We start from the raw sequence: 14,729 nt of genomic DNA on the forward strand, positions 1-14,729 counted from the left end.
GAGAGCACACGGAGATTAATTGAGCCATTGAGTTAAAAGAAACAATGCTTTTATTTGTGTACGTGTGAATGATAAATGATTTTATAAAAATGTGAGCATGGTAGGTAATTTAAAAAAAAATAATCTCCATTGTTCCTGATGTTGGAGGGGGGAATTCTTTTGTAATTTGCCATTAATGCTGCTTCTATCTGAACTAATCAAGGGGTGGACCAAGCCCAGCAGTCCTGAGTGTTGCACTTGGCACAGGTCGCAGCGTGATTTTGATGCCTTTTCGGACAGGCTGTGTTTGGTTCTGGCCAAAACAGAGCATTCAGAGCTGCAGTCCCTGCCCACCCTGTCCCTTCCCTCCCCCTGGGACGGTGTGAGCCCTGTGGACCTCACCCTCATGGGAAAGCAAAGGGGCAACTTTAATATGCAGAACTATGCTGAAGAGTGATTGTATAGCGGCAAATAGAAATGCTCTCGAGGCTGGCTTTGACTTGGAGGGGTGCTGCCTGGGAGAGGCACAACATACCAGCCTGATGGGTTTCTACCTTCCTTTTTGCTCTTTTTTTTTTGTTTTTTACCCCCAAGTGGTTTTCCAAACCTGGACCCCTTCTTCTCTCCTCGGCAGGAGGGGCAGGGAGAAGCCAGGCTTCTCTTCTTCTGCCAGTGTAACCAGTCCAGCTGCAATCCCCACCCCTCACAGGTCGTCTGAAGGGGATGCAGGAGTCTTGTTGAACTTTGCCACCTGGGGAAGATGCTGATCATCCTGTTGAAGGGAATCAAGAAACGCTTATTCTTGCAAAAGCCACAGAGAAGTTTTGTGCTCTCTCAGCTCCCTTAAAACTGCCCCTTCTCTATTGCAACACACCAGGCTAAATCCAGACTCGCATTTCTGGTGGCCTCATTCGATAAAGACTTCATGGTCCCATTTAGAAAAGGTGAAGATACCCTGCACTTGGGAAAAATAATGTTAATGCCCAAATTCTGGGGCTATGAATGGTCCTAAAATAATCGAACATCACACTGGGCTTGGTCCCTTGCTATGGAACCCAAAGCTGGCTGATGACAGCCTCCCTTGTCCCCCATTGCTGTGCTGCCACCGAAGCCAACCCATACAAGGATCTGGTGCTCCTAGTGCTGCATCACCTTGGCCAGAATTAGAGAGGCTGGTGACCTCCTAGGGACCCTCTGCCCCACTGTCATAGCTGAGCCAGTGGGGGAAGCTGAAGAAAATGCCTCCAGTCATGATTGCAGCCACGGGAAGCAGCCGCCCAGCCCTGCAAATGCTCAAATAAATGCACAGTCTCTCAGCCTCGGTAGAGCTGTTCCTCCAAGTAAAGTTCATAGCGTCGCTGGAGTGAAAATCAAAGGGACTATAGACAGTCTTGTCTGACTTTCTCAGTGTCTCGGTGCTTTGTGGGTGATGTGTGGAGCCTCAGTGTACCTGCTCGGCTAGGACAGCTCCTGCAGAAAAGCAGTCAGGTAGGATTTAAAGACATGAAGACATGGAGAAGCCACCGTTCCTCCCATAGAGTGGGCTCTGATTGGTTTTCAGCTTCTCCTTTGAGCTTATCTGGTCACTGCTTTCAGCGCCTCACTCTGCTTCTGCTTCTCTGTCCCTGCAGAAAGAGCACCTCCACACTTGGTTTAGCGTTTTTCTCCCTATACCCATTCAGGTACTGTCTTTAAGCTCCCCACCATCTAGTTTTCCACTTCGACAAGTCAAGACAGACCTTCCATAGCTTCCCTATTTGGCATTAACAACAAAAAAGTGAATGCCGCAGTTTTTTAAGGGAGGCTGTTGGTTTAATAATAAATCAAACGGTGTGAATAGTCTGGGCCAGAGGTGCTGACAAGAAAACAAGCTCTCTTACCAGGATTTATTCTTGCTTCCTAGAGCTGTGAAGTTCTCAGCTAAGCTGATGGGACAGGCCATGGCCAAGAGGGTCAAAGCGACCATCCTGTACGCCACCGAGACAGGGAAGTCACAGGTCTATGCAAAAACTCTGTGTGAAATCTTCAAGCACGCTTTCGATGCCAAGGTATTGTCCCAGCTCCTGCAAGACTGTGTGCGTATCTGGGTGGCCCAAGGAAATACGTGGCTGCTGGAAAACACATGGCCCAATGCATGGGCATCTTCCTGGCCACCAAGGGTCTTCAGCAGCTCCCAGCATATGACTCTGTGGCTCTGGATTGAAGCCTGTACTGGATGTTTTTCACCTAATTTCCACATGGATCTGTTAGAGCAAGCCCAGAGGAGACCACAGAGAGGATCCGAGGGCTGGAGCACCTCCAGTACGAGGACAGGCTGAGAGAGTTGGGGTTGTTCAGCCTGGAGAAGGCTGCAGGGAGACCTTAGAGCAGCTTCCAGTGCTGAAAGAAGCTGGAGACGGGCTCTTGATCAGGGAGGGTGGGGATAGGACAAGGGGGAACAGTTTTGAGCTGAAAGAGGGGAGATTGAGATGAGATCTCGGGAAGAAATGTTTTGCTGTGAGGTTGGGGAGGCCCTGGCCCAGGTTGCCCAGAGCAGTGGTGGCTGCCCCATCCCTGGAGGGGTTCCAGGCCAGGTTGGATGGGGCTCGGAGCCCCTGATCCAGTGGGAGGTGTCACTGCCCATGTCAGGAGGGAGAATCTGGATGGGGTTTAAGGTCACTTCCAATCCAACCCCTTCCATGATTCTATGATTCTACACACATATACTGCCTCTCAGGTGGTAGCCCCATGGTTTGTCTGTGTTCCTCGAAGTTCTTGTTCTCTTGATCCTCCTTGTGTGGAGATCTCTGCTACTGCACTGGCATGGAGTCCACAAGGATATGTTGCTCCCATGCCCAGGCAGACTGGGATCAATCCCAGGATACTGGTTGGTGGTGGATGTCCTATCTCACTAGCATCTGTCACTCTCAGGTGATGTCCATGGATGAGTATGACATCGTGCACCTAGAGCATGAAACCATGGTCCTGGTGGTCACAAGCACCTTTGGCAATGGAGACCCACCTGAGAATGGAGAGGTAGGACAGAGCGTGGTGACTCCAGCAGGGATGTGGGCAGGGGACAGGCGGTGGGGAATGGGGAGGAGCATCCTCTTATCCTCAACCTGAGCTGGAATGACCTAGAAGAGGTCCAGCTGCTGTGTGATACCTGGTGCTGTGCCCGCCTGCGTCCAGCCTGCTCTGAGAAAGGGACATCTACTTATTCTCTGCTGTGAGACAAGTAACTAATGGGTTGCTAAATTTGTCCTGCGCGACTGATATCAGTGTCACACTAAAGGTGCCAACCCCTCTGCTGCAGAGCTGTGACCTTGTCCAGCTCTGGACACCGGCGTTGCAGGCTGCTACGCTGCAAGCAGGGAGCAGAGCTGCAGCCCAGCTGTTGGTCACTGCTCCGTTTCCTGCAGAGACTGGCAAAACTGACGGACTTTTTTTTTTCCTCTTCTTTGTAGAAATTTGGCTGTGCATTAATGGAGATGAAGAATCCCAACTCCAACCTGGAGGAGAGGAAGTAAGAGCACCCCAAACCCTTCCTTTCCCACTCAAAACCCCAGCAACCAGGCACCCCCGCAGCCTCTCTGCTTTCCCCTTCTCAGAAGGGAGTGTGAAATCCCTGTGCAGGTTTTAAGTTTGCAAAGGTCCAGGGGGGTGGCATCTACCTGGAGAACCAGAGAATGGAGCAGGCAGAGGTCCCAAGGAGGACAAAACCACTGAGTCAGGTACACCTGTGGACTCCAGCTTGTGATTTCCTGGGCTGGTTTCTCTTTTCGACTATAAGAGGCAGGCAGCTACAAAAAAAAGAAACCAAATAAAAGCAGGAATCCCCCAAAACCATCAAATCTGAGAGATGAGGCTTCCCAGGAGACACCAAAATAGTAAGACTCGGAGGCAGAAGGGAGTTCCCAGCTATGTGGATGTAGGTGTGAGAGACTTTGAGAAGCAATTAACTCCTTGCATCGTGGAGAAGAGAAGGCTGCAGGGAGACCTTAGAGCAGCTTCCAGGACTGAAAGGGGCTCCAGGAGAGCTGGGGAGGGGCTCTGGATCAGGGAGTGCAGGATGAGGACAAGGGGGAATGGCTTTCAGGTGAAAGAGGGGAGACTGAGATGAGATCTTAGACAGAAATGTTTTGCTGTGAGGGTGGGGAGGCCCTGGCCCAGGTTACCCAGAGCAGTGGTGGCTGCCCCATCCCTGGAGGGGTTCCAGGCCAGGTTGGATGGGGCTTGGAGCCCCTGATCCAGTGGGAGGTGTCCCTGCCCATGGCAGGAGGATGGATCTGGATGGGGCTTAGGGTACCTTCCAGCCCAAACCATCCTATGACTGTATGATCCTGTGAAAGCATTCCTGGGAAAGTAAGAGCTGCTATAAATTCTGGCTGTGATGGATCCGGTACCTCTCAGACAGGGTCTGGGTTTTAGAAAACCCCACGCTGTTGGAAGTCAGACCTTGACTGTCGAACTGCATGCCCCGGAGGCTGGAAAGTGAGGGCAGCCAGCAAAGTGCTTATCATTTGGGGCCTCCTGTTATCTTAGCTGTTAAGTACAATGTATTTTGCCTAAATGGGACACTGCTCTGCTCTGGAGTCTCTCCTGAGTTCATACAGCGATGACTGCAACTGGCAAAAGGCTTCTCCTTAATTAAGGACGAATTAGCACTGGCCAGTGGTGCAGCGCAATTTAACCGCCCCGACTCTCTGCTTTAGCAGCACAAAGCAGTGCTGGTGGGGCTGCGGAACGGGCAGGGCAAGGACCAATTTGTGCCTCTCCAGCAAAGTGGTCTCCTTGCTCTGCAGCCAAGTCATCTGATGGATCCCCACAGGGCTCCCCAGCTGAAAACCCATTAGGCTTCTAATAGCTTTTGTGCCTTAGCAGGGACAGCTGATGAAACAGGACATGCAGGCTGCCCCGGAGGGGTCCGGGTGGAGAAGAGGCATTTTGCGTGTGGTTCTCACCTCAAGGATGTTCCCTTTCTGGGATTGGGTTGGGTGTGGAGCTGCTCCCACAGCAAGCCAGGCAGATTTGAGGAGGATAAAAGCATCTGAGCTCAGTGCTGGCTGTCCCGGTCACCTCTAAATGTAATTTAAAGCACTGGCAGGAGTTTCTAAGAGCCAGGACAGCCTGTGGCTTGCTTACCCAACAGCAAAAGCGGTCAGAGTGTTGGAAGCAGTGACCTGCGAGGACAGATCAAAAGAGTGAAAGCTATTTTATCTGGAGAAGAGGAGACAGAAATGCAGTGCAGTAGCAGAGTTCACATACAGAAAAGGTGACTGCAGAGGCGGAGGGAATAAATTACTCTTCCACGGTCCCCCCAGGACAGGCCAAGAGGTCGTGGCTCTGGATGAGAAGAAGAGATGCTGACGTTAAGCATGAAACAAAAAAATGCTTTTGCAATGAGAAAAGGTGTCCTGGAAGAAACCTTCCAGGGAAGAGGGGCAACATCCACATGGTGTCTGTAGGAAAAGGCTGGAGAGAGCAGCTCCTGCCCATGCACCTCACAGACCCACAGCTCCAGGACCACCAAGGGATGCTGGAGGTGGCTGAGACTCCACAGAATGGGGATTGGTGGCCTCTCTAAGCCACAGTGTCTCGAGGAGCCCGCCAGAGCTATGACTACAACCCAGGGGTTTTGCTGTGGTTGTATATTTGGTTCCTTCTGTCCTACAGCCAGGGTTTTCCGAGGGTTTTCAGAGGCATTCATAACTCATTCCTATTTAAGGACCCACTGTTCAGGTGGAGCCTACCCTTCAATCCTGCCATCTATTTATTTCAGCCAAAGCTGCTGATGCTCCGACCCTCAGCCCTTCACCCAAGTGGGGAACGCGGGCTTTGTGCTCATCTAAACTGGTGCGATCTGCTGCCCTGTCCTCACCGTGTAACCTGGGGTGAGGATATGGCCCAGGGACAGGGCAGAAAGGAGTGGATCCATCCAGATGGAGTGAAACAGAATAGCACGAGAGGTGTGGGCAGAGAGAAGGAGGCTCCAGAGCAGAAGAGGAACATGGGATGGGGCTTTACGACCCTGGCAGGTCTTTACGACCCTGGCAGGTCTTTTGCTCAGGGGTTGTCTTCTCTGCATGGCATGCCTGCTGCAGGAGGTCTGCTGTGACTCATACACACACTACTGCCTCATTGCTCCGGCAGTATATTTAGAAACTCTTGTGTAGAGCAATTTTTGAAGATGTTTCAATTCAGAAATACTTCTGCTGTTGTCAGATTTTTTTTTCTCCACTCCCCCTCCTCATCCCCTCCTCTCTCAATCCTTTTTTTATTTTTACTTCCTATGAATGAAAAAAAAGCTTCAGAATATCTCTTCAGACATAGACCTGACCTTGTGTGCAAGCAGGGAAGGACAGGTAAAGCCAAAGGTCCCATCAGCTCTGCACCGTTGGGGACAATGTGGTGGGCAGCACTTGGGTCAATCCACTGGGAGGTGGCTGAAGGACCTCATGGAGCAGAGCAGGTCCAGCTGGGGGGATGCAATATATGGGCTGCTACGAGTGTTCCCCAGGAGGGAGCACATGTCTCTGCTCTAGCCGCTGATCGCAGTACCTGCTCACGAAATATTAAGCCCTGAGCTCGAGCCTGCGCTGGTTTGGTCTCCTCCACAGTCTGGTCCCTTCGGAGCACGCAGCCCCGTGGGAACGAAATGCATATTTGTCACCAGTTAATAACTGATGTTGTTGCTGTTCACAGGAGCTACAAGGTCCGCTTCAACAGCGTCTCCTCTTACTCGGATGCACGGAAATCCTCAAGTGATGGCCCTGACTCCAGAGACAACTTTGAAAGCACGGGGCCTTTGGCTAACGTCAGGTAAGTAGGATGGGGTGGGAGGCAGCAGTTCCTTGCTGCAGAAGGGACAGAGCAGGAGCTGGTGCGTACAGAGCCCCTTTCTCCTACCACAGCTCACTCCTTCCTAAAACATGATATATTTTTGCAACACACAGATCCCCCCACGCTCCCTCATACCGGTGTTGGCTGTGGCGGTGTGGAAGGGGAAGATGTTGATGTCCCTCCAAGCTCGGTAGCCACATCTGTGCCACCTCTCCGCAGGTTCTCTGTGTTTGGGCTGGGGTCCCGTGCTTACCCCCATTTCTGCGCCTTTGCCCGGGCAGTGGACACCCTCCTGGAGGAGCTGGGCGGAGAGAGGATCCTCCGCATGGGAGAAGGGGATGAGCTCTGCGGCCAGGAGGAATCCTTCAGGACCTGGGCCAAGAAGGTCTTCAAGGTAACCCACTTCCCTTCTGCTCCAGGGAAGAGCAGGGAGGAGAAGGGCTCAGGGACGGAGCAAAGCTGCTGGTTAGAGCTGGATCAAAACCCAGTTGCTCCCTCCCTACATTGGGACACCCATCCATCACCCTCGCCTGCAATAAAGTGGTTCTCTATCATTTGGTGGAGCTGACACTCTGGTTTGCGCTGACTGCCAGAGAGTGGCAATTCCTGTGTTATCCCGGATGCCTGGGGGAAGGAGGGCACCACGAGACATGTCCATGGCCACCACAACAGCCTTGTAACATTGAGGCTGACTCCTTCATGAATGAAGTGGAGTGGGAAAAGGGGGGCCGTAGGCTTGATGAGAAAGCCCAGGGGCAGCGGGGAGGTGCCTGAGAGCCTGGTGCGTGCTGCAGGCAGCGTGCGACGTGTTCTGCGTGGGGGACGACGTCAACATCGAGAAAGCAAACAACTCCCTCATCAGCAACGACCGGAGCTGGAAGAGGAGCAAGTTTCGCCTGACCTACGTGGCTGAAGCCCCTGAACTCACACAAGGTATGAAGATGAGATCTAGGCATGGGGCAAGTGGAGGAGAAGATATAGTGTGCTCAAGTGGGGCAAAGGGGCCAAATTTCCTCCTTATTCTGTGTTAAATTCCTAGCATTTCAGTCTTGCTTTTCCCCCCCATCACAGGCCCAAAGAGCAGTTTCTGATGATCTCAGATCCCTCTGGCTGATCCCTGTTTGTATCTGTAACAGAGATGTTGGGATATGATCTGCTCTCCCTCCTCCTGACCCCATTTTTTGAAGCAAAGAGCTGGAAACCTGGGAGCTTTCCAAGACCGCTCCGTCCAAATGCCGCTCCGCTGAGCGTTGCGGTGCAATGGCAGGTCCAGCCCACCGACACCTGGCCCCTCAGCACGGCTCCTGCAGCTGATGATCTGCCGCACTGCCTTAGCTCTTCCCAAATTCAGGCGCTTTCCTACCAGCCAGGTGGTACTGGCAGCGAGAGGTGCATGCCTGCACGTGAGGCCACGTTCCTGCGACTCGTGCGAGTGGTTTCGGAGTCCTCCTCCAGTCGCTAACAAAAGGGACAAGTGTTTGGTTCCTCCTTAGGGTTTTTGATCAGCCTGGCTTGCTGAAGCTTTGCAGGAGATGGGGGCAGGAGGGTGGTTGAGCCCACAGTCTGCTCGCTGTGGCTGGCAGCAGCCAGCTTTGGGCCAAAGGGCTGAATCCACATGGTGGCCAACAGCCCTGCCCAAGCCAGAAGCTGTCTGCCTTGGCCACGCTCTGCTGCATTGCTTCACGGATTCTCCTCCTCCACAGGACTCTACAGCATCCACAAAAAACGCGTCTATGCAGCCCGGCTTATCACACGCCAGAACCTGCAGAGCCCAAAGTCCAGGTAGGAGATGTAGCTGTCCTGGGAGCTGCACACACTCGTGGTGCACCCAAGCAACCCTGCACGCAGTACTGCAAATACCCCTTGACCCCTAACTGTCCCACGGATACCATCTTTGGGCAAATTATGACCAAGGCTGGTCATGTTAACCCAGTGAAGGGTGTCTCCTGCCTTCTTACGCAGTGAAATCCTACCCCCCTGCTGCCACTTTGGTGATGTGCTCAATGGGGCACCAGGGTTTGGACAGGCCAACACTGCCCAGCACAACCAGCAGGTCTTGAGGTCAGAGCTCAGTGAGTCCCTGAAGGACCCCTCCAAAACACATCCTGCTTTTTCTCCTTTCCCTGTAGTCGCTTGACAATTTTCCTGCGCCTCCACACCAACGGACTCCAGGAGCTGCAGTACCTGCCCGGGGACCACCTGGGTGTGTTTCCAGGGAACCATGAAGACTTGGTCAATGCTCTGATTGATAGGCTTGAAGATGCCCCTCCAGCCAACCAGCTGGTGAAGGTGGAGCTCCTGGAGGAGAGAAACACTGCTCTAGGTAATCAGGGCCACCTCAGCACAGAAGTGGCCTCTCTCCTCCTCACCCACCCCTTGTACTGGTTTTTGCAGCTCCTTGGGGAGGTAAGTGGCCCATAGGAGAAATCATTTCCCATGTTACTGGTGCATTTGCCTGGATTGGGAGCACCTCCTTCAACCTTCCTGTGCCCAGAGCCATTGCTCATCTGTGCTTGGGGTGTAGAGGAAGGGTTTGAAGGGTGAGCACAGCCCTGGGGAGAAGATATTTCCTTCTTCATCAGAAAAAAATTAAGGGCATTTATAGTCTCATGGAAAGAGCAATGTTTAAGACTGGAAAGAAGAGTTAGAGACCATCTCAACACTGTGTTTCAGAGATAAGTCTGATACCCTGCTGCCATGCACAGTGTAACAGGAGATAGAAAACAATGTTAACTCAGTGATCAAGGCTGAAGGTGGTGGAGTATCAGACTCCGTGTTTGTGTTCATTGTACAGCATCTCATTCTAGCATGAGGATGTCTTACTGACTCCTCTTTCCAGCTCTTCATCATTCGCTGTCTCAGAGCTGAGCAAGGGAAGTGAAAGTGAGGATTTGTCCACCTTGGCTCTTATGTTCCACTTATCCTCTTCTTATCCTATTGTTGTGCTGAATTCCCTCCTGGCAGGTGTGATCAGTAACTGGACAGATGAGAACCGTGTCCCACCATGCACCATCTTCCAGGCTTTTAAGTACTATTTGGACATCACCACCCCTCCCACACCCCTGCTGCTGCAGCAGTTTGCTCTGTTGGCCACCAGTGACAAGGAGAAGAAACGTCTACAGGTCCTTAGCAAGGTAAAGTCTCAGACCCTAAACCCCAAGTTCTTCAAGGTCCTGAGGACAACCAGAGCCCCAGGGCACTTCCAACTCATGCTGTGGTTAAGCTGAATCCCAACCCATGACAGCAGGGCTCCTCCTGCCCGCCTTCACTGCTGCCCACCCCGACACTGCCATTAGGACTGGTGGGATATCAGTAGAGGCACCTGGGTTGGAAGAGGTCAATGTTGCAGGTCTCTCTTCCCTCCCTCCCTCCCTCCCTCTTTCCCTGGCTGCAGGGTTTGCAGGAGTATGAGGAATGGAAGTGGTCCAAGAACCCCACCATCGTGGAGGTGCTGGAGGAGTTCCCCTCAGTGCAGATGCCCTCCACGCTGCTGCTCACACAGCTCCCCCTCCTCCAACCACGCTACTACTCTATCAGCTCCTCCCCGGAGATGTATCCAGGCGAGGTCCACCTCACTGTGGCCGTGGTCTCCTATCGCACGAGAGGTACGGTGCTCACGCAGGGTTCAGCGGAGACAGGCTTGGTGTGGGGAGCACGGGAAAATATTAGCACACAGGCAACATCATGAGGTTTTGGCAGAGAGGTATTATTTTAAAGCCTTTCTACCTATTGCAGTGCCTATAGATTCCTTCAACCCATGACACTGCTGCCCCGTGTGATGGAGAACGGTCACCCATCGAAGGGCAGTGTATTGCAGAGGTGCCAGACCTGAGCCAGGTACCAGCAACAGACCAGCCACCGCAGTTCCAAGCTCGACATGGGATCATTTCTTTGCCTACGCTGAAGTGCACACTGCTATAACTGGTCTGGTTTCTGTACCTGTGCAAGCAGAGATGTGTCCAAGCAGCCCTGGTGATGGTATAGACGGACACAGCTTCATCCACTCTGCCCTAAATAGGGCACAGGGGACAACTCTGGCCATTCATCTGGGGCTGCTGTGGAGGGTTTGTGTCTGAAAGCACCACAGCATGATGCTGCTTCTGCCAAAAAGGACCAAAGAGAAGTTGGGTGTTTCTTACCTATCATGGAGGTCCAGCTACTCCAGGGATGGGTCCTGGCTGAACTTGGAGAGCTCCACAGAGGGACCCAAGTGCCAAACTTCTACCAAGTTCGCAGGGGAAGGATGCAGAGATGCTAAAGTTTTCAGTGAGGTCTTCATGTGGAAAGTAGCAGGGAGGCTTTCAGAAAGGAAAGCAACTGGAGTAGTTGGCTGGTGTGTCAAGCAGAGACCTCCTTTTCTCCCTCCTAGATGGAGAAGGACCGATCCACCACGGAGTCTGCTCCTCTTGGCTCAATCGGATACAGAGTGATGAAATAGTCCCCTGTTTTGTAAGAGGGTAAGTGAATCCACACAAGGCAAGGGGTGAAAAACTTGGGGTGAGCAGTTCATGAGCTCTTTGCCCTCGATTCTTCTTTGCAAAGCACTGAGGGTGCAGAGAAAACAAGGCTGGAATTGTCAGCAAATGGGTTCTTCTTGGGTGTAGATCTTCCATGATAAATTATTGCTTTCTGGGATTTCACCTCTTTTTTTCTACCTCTCCCTCTCTGAGTGGTGTCTCTTGCTGCGGGCAGAGGGGAGGGATGGAGCATCCTACCCGGCTTTAATTGGCATCTCCAATGTGTGCAGTGCGCCAGGGTTCCACCTGCCCCAGGATCCCCAGGTGCCCTGCATCCTCATCGGCCCTGGCACCGGCATCGCCCCTTTCCGGAGCTTCTGGCAGCAGCGGCTCTTTGAAATCCAGCACAAAGGTGGGTTGATGCTTGTTCCTCCTGTTTCTCATCTCAAGCAGTGCTTGGGCTGGTGGCGTGGGGTCCAGTCTCGTGCCCAGGCTGCCCTGGAAGGCAAAGGGCTCCTCAAAGGAGCAGCTGACCCAAGTGCAGGCTTGGACTCAGTCCATAATCCCAAAACAAACTCCCTGAAAGTCCTCCTGTAAAACTTCACAATTTTTATGGCAGAACTATGGAGAATGGATTGAGAGCAGCCCTGAAAAGGTCTTGGCGGTGCTGGTGGATGAGACACTCAACATGAGCCAGCAATGTGCACTCACAGCCCAGAAAGCCAATCGTGTCCCGGGCTGCATCCAAAGCAGTGGGACCAGCAGGGCGAGGGTTCTGCCCCTCTGCTCTGGTGAGATCCCACCTGGAGCCCTGTGTTCAGTTCTGGAGTGGGAGAGACGAGTGGGAATGGTTCTCAGCTGAAAGGGGGGAGATTGAGATGAGATCTTAGGAAGAAATGTTTTGCTGTGAGGGTGGGGAGGCCCTGGCCCAGGTTGCCCAGAGCAGTGGTGGCTGCCCCATCCCTGGAGGGGTTCCAGGCCAGGATGGATGGGGCTTGGAGCCCCTGATCCAGTGGGAGGTGTCCCTGCCCATGGCAGGGGGTGGAATTGGATGGGCTTTGAGTTCCCTTCCGACCCAAACCATTCCACAATTCTATGATTCTAACTATAGAGCTGGCATTGTTTTTATGTAAAATATACATTTTCAACTGAGCATTTAGACCATTTAGGGGTAAAAAAAAAAAAAAGTTTAATTTCTCCCCAAAACCTGGCACGAGTATCCCTGCTCTGTGACTCCACGCCATACCCTGGCTCAGGGAGTGTATTTATTACCTTCTCCTTGCTGGTTTTTCCCCCCCTCCCCGTTTGGGCAGGGAGGGCTCCTGGCAGTGTCACGCTGGGTGCTGGGGCTGCTGGCAGATCTGGAGGGAGGTGGCTTGCAGGGACCAAGAATCGGTGGTCCCCAGGATGACCGCCTCTCCCATCTCTCCCCCAGGTCTGAAGCCTTGTCCCATGATCCTGGTATTTGGCTGCCGGCAGTCCAGGATCGACCACATTTACAAAGAGGAGACGCTCTTTGCCAAAACCCAAGGTGTCTTCAGAGAGCTGTACACAGCCTATTCCCGGGAACCGGACAAACCAAAGGTACGTGATAGCCGCTGCTCTGGTCCTGGTGTGCAACCCCGGGTGGCTTTTGCCAGTGAGAACACGAAGCACTGAGGTGCCAGATCCTCAGCACAGCCACAGAGCCTCGTGTCCTGCGCTGCTGTGGTTGCACAAGTGTGCAGGATCGTGTCCTTGCCAGCACAACACCCTTCCCGCAGCACATCCCATCCCTGCACCAGCCTGACTGCATGCACACATTGCTCCTGCTTTGCCCTGGAGGGCTGCAGCCATCCTGAGCAGGTGGGAGCAGATGAGGAGGGGAAAAGCACGTCCTCCCAAGCAGGTGGGTAAGGAGGGTTGTTACCAGCGGGGTGACCCAGAGCCAGCACAAACAGCTGGGCTAAATTCCCAACTCCACCTTGGCGAAGAGATATATGGTGAAGGTACGAAAAAAAGAGAGGGCAAAGCAATGCTTTGCTGCTTTCCACATCTATTTCCATCGGTGTGGGTGCTGCGAGGTGCAGGCATGCTTCCCCAAAGAGGCGGTGGCACGGTGCTCCTGCATGGAAGGCAGCCGGAGCACGCAGGTGGGGAGGGCTGGGAAGCTGTAGCTAATGTCAGCTCCCACCTCCTCCTCCTCCTCTCTCAGAAATACGTGCAGGACGTGTTACAGGAGCAGCTGGCCCAAACCGTGTTCAAAGCATTGAAGGAGCAGGGAGGCCACATCTACGTCTGCGGGGATGTCACCATGGCTGGGGACGTCCTCAAGACCATTCAGCGCATCGTGAGGCAGCAGGGCCAGCTGTCGGTGGAGGAGGCAGGCGCTTTCATCAGCAAGCTGCGGGTGAGTAGTGTCTGCACCCTGAGACACCACGCGAACTCCTGCCACGGGCGCTGCACCTGCTGCCTCCTCTGCAGAACGGGCAGCACCGAGGAGACGGGCGCTGGCGGGGGGATTGCAGCTCCTACCCACACTGCCTGCACCTGGGCAAGGTCGGGAACGCAATCCTCCAAAGCTCTGGGAATGCAGTGGAAGCCTCAGCCTGTGCTGGGCTCCCACAATGAGCCCCTGCTGGGCTCAAGTACAAGTGCTTTCGGGAACCCTTGGTAGCCCAGACAGGACTTGTTCACCTGGTTAAGTCCCTGCTGTCCCTCCAACATTACAACAAGCTAACAGGGCAGTTTGTGGGTCCCCATCCCCAAATCTCCTCTGTCTGTGTTGGCTGGCTGGCTGCTGCCCCTGGGCAAAACCAAACACTCTTCTGCAGATGATGCAACTAAAGCAGAAGTGAGCTCAGTTTGGGACACCGGCCTGAGAAAGGACACTGAATGGCTCTGCTTTTGCCCAGGAGGATAACTGAGCCTCATTCCTGCGGGACTACCCTTCTGAGCCACATTCCCCCACTCCGTCCACGAGCCAAAGGAGGCCTGAGCCACATTTTTAGCTGGCTTGCTAGCACAAGGTCTCCTACATGGACTGGCCTTGGGCTGCTTGTGCCCCTGATGGCCAGACAGTCCCTGGGTTGCTAGCAGTTGAGGAGGTCTAATACCCAGAGCACCTCCACCACTGCCCCACGGTGTGACCTTGGGAACGTCATTTCACCTCCCTGTTTGCTCCTGCCCCTCTGCCCTGCCTGTCCCACCGGCTCTTGAGACAGACCCCACAACATTTGCTGTGTATTTGGTATCTACCCACACTACGAGAGCTTTCTGGTGTTGCAGCATCACCAACTGTTTACTGTAAAGGCTCCCTTTTTTTCCCACTGCCCCTCTCCCATCCTCTGTTTCAGGATGACAGCCGGTACCATGAGGATATTTTTGGAGTCACTCTGCGTACATACGAAGTGACTAACCGCCTTAGATCCGAGTCTATTGCATTCATTGAGGAGAGCAAAAAAGATACGGATGAGTGAGTTGACATGTTTC

The 14,729-nt window shown here is 53.3% G+C and overlaps 1 protein-coding gene across 7 annotated transcripts in view; it reads left to right on the top strand.

The window, feature by feature from the left end:
• NOS1 (nitric oxide synthase 1) overlaps window positions 1-14,729 on the top strand; it is a 79,508-nt gene that overhangs the window by 58,366 nt on the left and 6,413 nt on the right. For all 7 annotated transcript variants that reach the window (XM_054082593.1, XM_054082594.1, XM_054082596.1 and 4 more), the window contains exons 14-28: window positions 1,883-2,027; window positions 2,890-2,994; window positions 3,426-3,484; window positions 6,664-6,780; window positions 7,021-7,195; window positions 7,596-7,734; window positions 8,505-8,583; window positions 8,931-9,124; window positions 9,766-9,935; window positions 10,196-10,406; window positions 11,171-11,258; window positions 11,549-11,670; window positions 12,694-12,842; window positions 13,453-13,647; window positions 14,594-14,712. In XM_054082593.1, coding sequence (XP_053938568.1) covers window positions 1,883-2,027; window positions 2,890-2,994; window positions 3,426-3,484; window positions 6,664-6,780; window positions 7,021-7,195; window positions 7,596-7,734; window positions 8,505-8,583; window positions 8,931-9,124; window positions 9,766-9,935; window positions 10,196-10,406; window positions 11,171-11,258; window positions 11,549-11,670; window positions 12,694-12,842; window positions 13,453-13,647; window positions 14,594-14,712 — 2,067 coding nt within the window. The remainder of the gene's footprint in view (window positions 1-1,882; window positions 2,028-2,889; window positions 2,995-3,425; window positions 3,485-6,663; window positions 6,781-7,020; window positions 7,196-7,595; window positions 7,735-8,504; window positions 8,584-8,930; window positions 9,125-9,765; window positions 9,936-10,195; window positions 10,407-11,170; window positions 11,259-11,548; window positions 11,671-12,693; window positions 12,843-13,452; window positions 13,648-14,593; window positions 14,713-14,729) is intronic.

Source organism: Cuculus canorus, chromosome 17, assembly GCF_017976375.1.
Source record: "Cuculus canorus isolate bCucCan1 chromosome 17, bCucCan1.pri, whole genome shotgun sequence".
NCBI lineage: Eukaryota > Metazoa > Chordata > Aves > Cuculiformes > Cuculidae > Cuculus > Cuculus canorus.